At 35.8% G+C, this 8,723-nt stretch overlaps 1 protein-coding gene across 2 annotated transcripts; it reads right to left on the minus strand.

Annotated features, from left to right (window-relative positions):
- Positions 1–3,250: 3,250 nt before the first annotated feature.
- On the minus strand, positions 3,251–8,386 carry LOC122025186 (zinc finger CCCH domain-containing protein 4-like). Of its 2 annotated transcripts, none has more exons than XM_042583956.1 (10): positions 8,192–8,386; positions 7,505–7,627; positions 5,437–5,517; positions 5,209–5,297; positions 5,041–5,115; positions 4,291–4,349; positions 4,161–4,220; positions 4,024–4,086; positions 3,743–3,937; positions 3,251–3,628 (listed from the first exon to the last, which is right to left on the minus strand). In XM_042583956.1, exons 2-10 carry the CDS (start codon positions 7,625–7,627, stop codon positions 3,525–3,527), a joined length of 849 nt encoding a protein of 282 aa, XP_042439890.1. In that variant the 5' UTR covers positions 8,192–8,386; the 3' UTR covers positions 3,251–3,524. The 2 variants fall into 2 exon arrangements, with proteins under 2 accessions (XP_042439890.1, XP_042439891.1); XM_042583957.1 differs by having other exon boundaries at positions 7,505–7,630.
- Between the last annotated feature and the right edge of the window lie 337 nt (positions 8,387–8,723).

The raw sequence follows: 8,723 nt of genomic DNA on the forward strand, positions 1-8,723 counted from the left end.
TCAATGAAGTTCTTGTGTTGTGTCATTTGGTACGAAAGAGTGCATTTGCTGGAATTCAATGAATAACACATACTTTCGAGTTTTAACTTGGAGTTTAAACTCAATTTACAATCCTATTTGTTATTCAGGAGATAATTTAACTATACAATTCTCACATTAGGATTAAAAATGGTCTGATATAATCCAATATCAGGCTCACTATGGGTCTGATATGGTCCAATATCAACCAGAACGTGGGTCTGATATGGTCTAATATCAAGCCCAAATTGAGCCTGATATGGTCCAATATTAGGCCCAACGTGGGTCTGATATTTTCCATATCAGGCCTGATATTGGAGCATATCAGGCCCAATGTGGACCTGATATTGGAGCATATCAAGCCCAATATGGGCCTGATATTGGACCATATCAGGCCCAATGTAGACCTGATATTGGATCATATCATGCCCACAGTGGGTCCGATGTTAGACCATATCAGGCCCACGTTCTGGCTGAAATTTATCGTAATATTATATCAGCTCCGAAGATATCTAAATCAATAATATATTGTACCGATGGAGTCCTTGATACATCAGAAAGTCACAGGAATTGATTTTGGTGCAATCTGATCTCTCTAACCTAATGGACCTAGGGTTTTTGGATATCAACATAATTATAATTTATAATAGGAAGGGTTGAGCGAGATGAAGATAGATATGATGTCAAACATTGGATTTGATTAAAAAATAATATCCTAGTCTTTCTTGATATTACAGACCAATTTGTAGCAAATACTATACGTACATAATTTGCTTGAAATTTGTTCTTCCACGCTAATTTTCTTCAAAGTAGTAATCCTTCGAAGTAGCACTCTTTAATGCCTCTTTAATACCTTACAACCAAACCCAAGCTCTCTACTTACTCTATTGCAATCCGCTGCATAAATGCAAAAAGAGATATAGCAAAGCAGGAAGAGGTTCGTGTTGAAGTTGTCAATATAAGAATATGAAGAGAAAAGAGAGAGATAAGATGAAACCTATGATGAGGTGACATGCATCTGAATCATATAAATAACTTTTAATTTAAATATCTTATATTGTGGTTTGGATGTATTGGAAAACGACATCCGGAGGGAGGGGCTTTATGAAGTTGACGGAAGGAGTAGAAAGAGAATGACACTATTTTTACGTTATTTTTGATAATTTTAAAATTAGAGTGCTTGTTTTAATAAATAAAGGAATCTGACTACTCCTTTCGTTATTTTTCTCATATTACTAAATTTATTTTTTTCGTGTTACTAATGGTTTAATCTAATGAACATCGTTGTAGGAAACTTTAGCGTGTTTGGAAAATGTTACTGTCATCATTACAACCGTGTAGATAATAATATAAACAAGTTAAATATGAATTATATTTAGCCTATATTACTAGAGCACAAGGTCATAAAACTCATCTAAGTAGTCTAAAATAACCGGTCTTCTAACAAGATATAAATAAATAAATTATGAAGTATATTTTATCTTATGACAACAACAACAACCTTTTACATGAAGAAATGAGACACCTAATAAAATATTTTAAAATCTATTGGAGCAGACAACCTCTATAACTTTAGCATATATTATGAATATAAATAACTCTAATATTAAATGATCCTGTCCGAACCAGGAGTCAACGGACATTGGGCAAGTGGCGCTCCCTGTTGAATCCTCAAGTGCTCCGGTGAACCTGCAACAAAACCGAGCCGGGAGGGGTGTCCCGGCGACGGCCCTCCGACGCTCAAGTCAGGCGAGGAAAAAAAGGGTGGCCTCAAGATGAAGACTTTTTTTTTCATCATACCTCCGGTGAAGGAATGGAGGCCTTATATAGACCCCTCGAAGAAGCCTGGGCGCGCCAATCAAAGTAACCACCTGCATTTGACCATGCCCAAGTATGGGTCTGTCAGAAGGGTCATGCCCAGATATGGATCCGTCAGAAAGACGTCCAGGAGGTCATACTGTTACTGTATCAACCTTTCCATGATGTGACGGCAAGACCCTCCATCGTGCGATCTTGTGTACGGCCTAATCATCAGACATGCTTCTGCTGATATCCCATATCCCAAGCTGAGCGCATAGGCCGCTCGGCCACCTTTGTATCCTCGCCCTTATCTGGGTCAAACGGACAACCCGCTCGGCCCTTTGGTCCCAGCCGAGCGGACTCCCGCTCGGCCCTTCGATCCTCCTGCCTTGGCGTCGGAAACCCAAGCCCATGGATGGGTTATCTCTAGCTCCGCTCGGACCTACTAAGCCTCTCGGCGCGGCCATTAACCACTTAGTCAGCCCTTCATCGGTCCTCAAGCTAAGACCCTTCAGAAAGTGGGTCCCCCATTCTTACCGCCGGATCATTAAATATAGATTATATTTGACATATATGGATATAAACAAAAGCATCTCACTCCGTTCAATTAATCGATGGCAAGACATATCATATATTTATGGTGCTTGAGATTCGAATCTCGATAAAATAAAGGTAAATACCTCTCTTATATATTAATCATTATTCCAAAGGTTACTAGTCGTCCGTGATTTATCTCCTCCGTGTTAATCTTGAGATGGACTGACGGAATCTTCTCCGTATTGATCTTGAGACGAACTGATAAAGACGTTAGAAGCGAATGTATTCACCTTTTATCACAATTGAACTACTAAATCACCTCGTCAGGAATCACTCACGATTTCTAATTTATCCGTCCTCCAAAATTAGTGAGAAGAAAGTCAGAATACCTAAATTTAAAAAGCAAAAAGGAAACAATACCTAAATTAAAAAAGCAAAAAAAGGAAACCAGTTAAAGTAGAAGAGCATCCATTTGAGATTCTTTATCTAAAATTTAGAATAATAAAACTATTTTATTAAATTTAAATATTTATTTTTCACTGCACAATACAAACTTCTCTATAATTTACCCTATCTTTATTTTTTATTATTTATTTTCCTTCCCTATATAATATCTATTTTTCATTACACAATTCATTTCTTTTATATTTTTTTTTCCTAAATTAAATAATATTTAAAAAATTAAAAATAAATTTAAAAAATACTATTTATAAAATAATAGAACAGCTGATATAATTTATTTTTTTACATAAAATATAAAATTTATAATAAATTTTATATTTAGGAAAATTGATCTATATGTTCTAAGAGATAGATCCCTCCACCCTCCTCTCTTAGCATCCATGTCATTTATTAAATAAAAATGAAACAAGCTAAATGACTCGAGCATCATATCTTAAAAGAAAATGAACTAATTAAGCACTTATCATAATAAAATTTGTCAAACAAATAAAAGAATGTACTGCTCTACTGATCATATCCTACAAATGATCTAATAACTTTTTTAAAAAAATAAAAAGAAACAATAGCTGCCTAGAACTTTAAGATCAAAAGTGGATAAGAAGACTAACAAAGCATCACTGGGGGCTACGACTACTATATCATCTCTTTTAGATTCAGAGCAGGCATCCATTTATAAATAAAGCAGAAACTTAAGAGATTCATCCTGTTTAAGCTCCATCAGTTCCAGCATGGATCATTCCGTTGGGGCGAGCATAATTGCGATCCCTTCCCCGAAATGGACCTCGTCCGCGGCCACGACCATAACCACGGCCTGAAACAAAGTGTGCCATTGATGCATTCATAGGGTAACTTTGATTTTGAAAAACATCAGCTATAAATCAAAACTTGGCAGTAAATTAAGGGCTATGGTATAACTGAGAACTACCTCTGCCGTGGCTGGGGACAGGAGCCACATCGTCGTAGGCATAGCTGCCAGTTTCCTGCTGGTAATCAAACTGGCTAGCATATCCACCCCTGCCTCGTCCACGGTAAGCTTGACCTCGCCCACGACCATAGCCGCCTCTACCATATCCACGACCTCTATTATCCCAGTTTTCATCATAATCGGGTGGACCGTTTCCTAAATATAAGCAAGTGAACACTTGCAATCACATTTGGGTATATACATCCAAGAGATCATGCTGGCAAGCATTGCTTCATACTCACCTCTACTGTATCCACGTCCTCTACCATCCCAGTTTCCATCACCATAATCTGGCGGACCATTTCCTAAACAGAAATACACAATTGATTGAATTGAACAACAAATCCAACAGATCATGGATCAAAAAGATACTTCATACCATAAGCCCTTCCTCTGCCCCGTCGACCATAACCTCTTTCTTGCTCCGTAGGAGAGCCCTCTGTATCCATAGATACAATGTAACCAAACAATTGCATGAGAATACCTAATGTCAATCATAGTTTGCATACCTCCATATTCAAACTCGGCCAATGGTTTCAGCAGATCTCTGGGCAAAGGAGGTTGATACCTAGGAAAAGAAGTTACTTAGTAAACATGGTGCCTAATGAACAACCTACTCTGGATGATACAGGAATTCTCATAAACAAAATGTACCGAAACAGTTTGTTCTTTGCAGAGTAGAGAGGAAGGTATCAGATGCTAAAGACCAGCTGTTGTAGCTGGGAAGTGGGAACATGCTATTTCTGACTAACTACAAGTGTCCTAATCAAGAATGATTTATAGGTTGATCCAGTGTTGACACAAAGTGGTCATTTGACCAGCAATAAAATTGTTACTGATTGTGAATAAAGGCAAGATTCAACTTTCTAAATCTTATGTGGCTTTAAAGTGTAGACTAGAATATTTTCTAAAGCTCAAGTCAGGCCTCTTTTCTCATTTCTAGACAGTATTGGATCAAGGAGAATCCCGGACTAAAAACTGATAAGGAATGTCTCAACTTTTAAGCGAATTTTGCAAAGCCATGTCTATTCTCATTCTCTCAATGATGATATTTGTTCCACCCATAATTGCAAGGATAGATAACCAAAAACATGCTAAGTACATGTGAATCTATGAGAAAACTATAAAAAAAAAATGCTGATTGACGCAACTAGATAAGAAAATGAAGAAACAAGAAAATAGCAAAAAAAAAACAACAAATCCACTTCAATTGCCAAGTATCAACAAGTATGCAAGATTATGAAAGAACATTCAATTACCCAACCGAAGATGTATCCAGTTCCTTCTTTGACAAAGTTATGGTGATTACTGACACGTGTCTAGTAGTCTCCAGCCTGAAAATCATAACTGGTGTCAGTAACTAGGGGAAATTATTAATATTCAAACTTACTAATTTTAAAATTCACAAGAGAAAAATAGCTCCTTACGGTAGTAAGCCTTCCTCTAATGGTTCCCATGTATCAGTTATGTCAGTAGAGCCAATAGTCATATTTTGATGGAGACCAACTATTCTTCTCTGTATCACCACCATAGATAAAGTCCAATAAGTTGAAGAACTTTCATTTAGTTTAATCTATCAAACTGAAGGTATGAGAAATATAAAGAACTTAACGAGAAAAACAATACAAATATCTGTAGAACCTAAAATAGAATACCTTGATCAGTTCTACAATCGTAATAGTCTTATTAATAGCCCGCCCCATTGCCTTGAAAACAATCTCATTCGAACCTTTTTCCTTTAGAAAGAAAGTATAAGAAATCAGTTAAGACTACAAATAACAAACTGAAAAACATTAGCAAGACTAAATATGAACATAATAAAAATGGCAGTTTGTGTAGAATGTCAATTCCACCAAATTAGTGATGCTTGTGAACTGAGTATATGGTCTTTCTAGCACAGCGGTAGTTTAAGAATCTCCTGCTCTTAAATCTATAACTAATAATAAAAACTAGACCTAGTGCCCATGACAGTGTCATATGTTGTTTTTTCTTTCATAAATCAAGGTAATCAAATGGTCCTAGGCTAATGGTGACTACAAGAGAAAAAATGTGCACAATGCTAGCATAACTTGAGATAGGATATTTTATATCTTGAGCAATATTCAGTGATAAAAGGAGCAGCTATCTCATCCATTTACTCACAGGATGCTGAGTAATGCACTGAGATATCTGAAAATTGTTAAATTCATAAAAATTTGCTGTCCCATTTAGCACGTCAGATTTTCCAAATGAATATTAATGAAGAATTCGATAAATCCACCACCAGCATATAAACTAGGGTCCATTTGATTGTTTGAAGTGGATGATTTACTATTGTAGCAATCCAAATTGAGATATTATAAGAAATATACATGATTTTAGAAAGTTGACAAGGCATTTTTTGCCAGAAGCCACTAAGCAAGCATTTTTAAAAGCAACTCAGATATTTCACAGGCACTCCATGCAGGTTTAGAAAAAACACAATTTTGTTTTTTAAGTTTGGAGCTCATTTGTTAAGAAAAAGTATTCATACATCTTCTAATATACTGCCCAATGTCTCACTTAACCTGACCTTATTATTTCCATGGATGTTGTGACTCTATTTTCACCAAATATCATTCATTTTCTATCAATGTTTAGGCTATCATCTGTCCAATTTTTCTTCTGTGACTTCTCTAGACTTGTCCTCCATCTTTTATTTTCTGTTTCATATATTCTTAAATTTTTCAGCATTTATTCTCATCCATAAAATATTTTATTCCTCTTGTACTACTATTTTTCGATAGGATCATTCTCCTTACAACAAGGTACCTCTATCATTTTCATCATCATTCTTTAATCCTATTTTTTTTATATTATTCTCTTAAGCAACTTGCAATATTACACTAGCTTTGAATCCTTTTATAGGTGTCCAAGCTTTGCACGAATAATCTTGGAGGAAGACGGCCTTCCCCCAGTTCGCATACTGAGTAAATCTGAAGCACGGCTTATACACACTTAAAAGATGACGTGTAAAATATTCATCCATACTGAGATTCAAGCTCCGATCCTCTTATTTGTTCCCCTAAGTGCTTGACCACTGCATCACACCCGTGGGAGCACTATTATTATTTTTGTGATTTCAAACTTAATTGTATGATCCTATTATAATAATCTTCGAGTTAGACTGCCTTCCCCCTAGTTCGCATACTGGGTAAATCCGAAGCACGGCTTATGCACACTTAAGATGACGTGCAGAATATTCATCCATACTGAGATTCAAACTCCGATTCTCTTATTTGTTCCCCTAAGTGCTTTACCACTGCATCACACCCGTGGGAGCACTCTTATTATTTCTGTGATTTCAAACTTAATTGTATGATCCTATTATCATAATTTTTAATGTTGACCATGTACACCCCCGCCAAGGCATGTTTCCTGTAAATGCGTTAGGTAGTGGATCAATAGTTTACCCCCTTTATTTTAGGATGATTGGACATATTTTAAAATAATTTCTGGAAAACGTGGGGTAATAAAATGTCAAGATATTTTTTATTCATTTCTAAATATATAAAACGTAATATAGTTAATAAGAACTTAGTTAACTAGAGGTAGTTGTTAATTTAGATTGTTACAATGATCGTAATCCAGAACTTGTCGAAACTATCCAGGAAACAATTGAGAGCAGCAACAATACAAATGAACAAATAATATGAAACAAAACCATAAGAATCAAAATTATCATAAATTTCAAATGGTGCCTACCTGAAGCAGGCTGGTGGCGTACGTGATATAGTTGCGCATCCTCCCTTGAGTCGTAATACGGATCTCATTCTCATTGATCGGGGTTTGTTCCTTCGGTTTCTCCACCCTCTGGTACCGATCCATCTTCTTATCCACAGCAAAAAAAAAAAAAAAAAGGAATCCAACAAAATCAAATTTCGGAAAGAGCAAATAATCAGTGTCCATAACACATCCATGATACTCGAGTAAATCTAATGTATAAGGAAGAAAACAAAGGATACTTGGGATCAAAAGAGAAAAAGACTCGCTGCAGAGCATGAAATAAAAACTTAGCCACATAAAACCCAATCAGTGATAAACACACCAGAAAAATACATCTTCATCATGCGTAGGCTAGAGACAGAAGAGGAATTATGGAAGAAAATACGTATAAATAAATAAAATTTTACCGTTCGTGGATAAGCAGATTGGAGTAAAAACGATAACAGTACAGGATAATTTCTCCCACTAATTTCTCCCGTGTAAAAACAGAACCCAAAACTGTAGCGTTAGAGTAGAAATCCCCCACCCACCCATCGACCCCGACACACCCCCACCCCACCAAAAAAAATCAAACTTTTTCCATCCCGGCAGCAACTCTAAGTCAAAATAAATACCGAAAAAAACTAAGAAAAGAGCAAGATGGGGAGGATCTTCGCCATCTCCTACCTCAGCTACAGCTTCCGCTCGTCGTCCTCTATGACGCGAAGTGCTCACCGCGGAAGGAGAGGCAGCTCTCCCGCTTTCGCTCCTTCTGGTATTCCGATCCGCAGGAGATCCGGCGCAGAGAGGTCTTCTTCGTGCTTAGGGTTCCTCACAGATTCGTCTAAATAGCAGTTGATCCTCTACCGTTCGTTGTTTCAGGTGGTGATTTTAATATAAATAATTTGTTATAATTTAAATATTATTTTTTTTCTATGGAATTGTATCACATTTTATATATCTTACCATTTATTACTATTTTTATTAAAAATTAGAATCATTTACGAAGCAACTCTCAATTAATTTAATAAATTCTAAAATTAAATTATGTTGATTTTTTTTCCTTTTAATACCTAAAATTAATTTTAAAATTTATTAATAATTTTCAGCATTAATTAGGGAGATAAAATTCAAGACTTAATTTTAGAATTTTTTTTATTAATCAATTAGATCTATAATTCAAGACTAGTATATTATTAAAAAAAATTCTCATTAATCA

This window comes from Zingiber officinale, chromosome 9B (genome assembly GCF_018446385.1).
Source record: "Zingiber officinale cultivar Zhangliang chromosome 9B, Zo_v1.1, whole genome shotgun sequence".
Taxonomy (NCBI): Eukaryota; Viridiplantae; Streptophyta; class Magnoliopsida; order Zingiberales; family Zingiberaceae; genus Zingiber; species Zingiber officinale.

Bases quoted from the DNA above. Each gene is read 5' to 3' on its own strand.
- LOC122025186 (XM_042583956.1), bottom strand. From the start codon at position 7,627: ATGGATCGGTACCAGAGGGTGGAGAAACCGAAGGAACAAACCCCGATC. The intron at 5,116-5,208 runs GTAAGGAGCTAT...TATGATTTTCAG, and splicing joins TTAGAGGAAGGCTTACTACC to GCTGGAGACTACTAGACACG. The intron at 4,087-4,160 runs GTATGAAGTATC...ATTTCTGTTTAG, and splicing joins GGGCAGAGGAAGGGCTTATG to GAAATGGTCCGCCAGATTAT.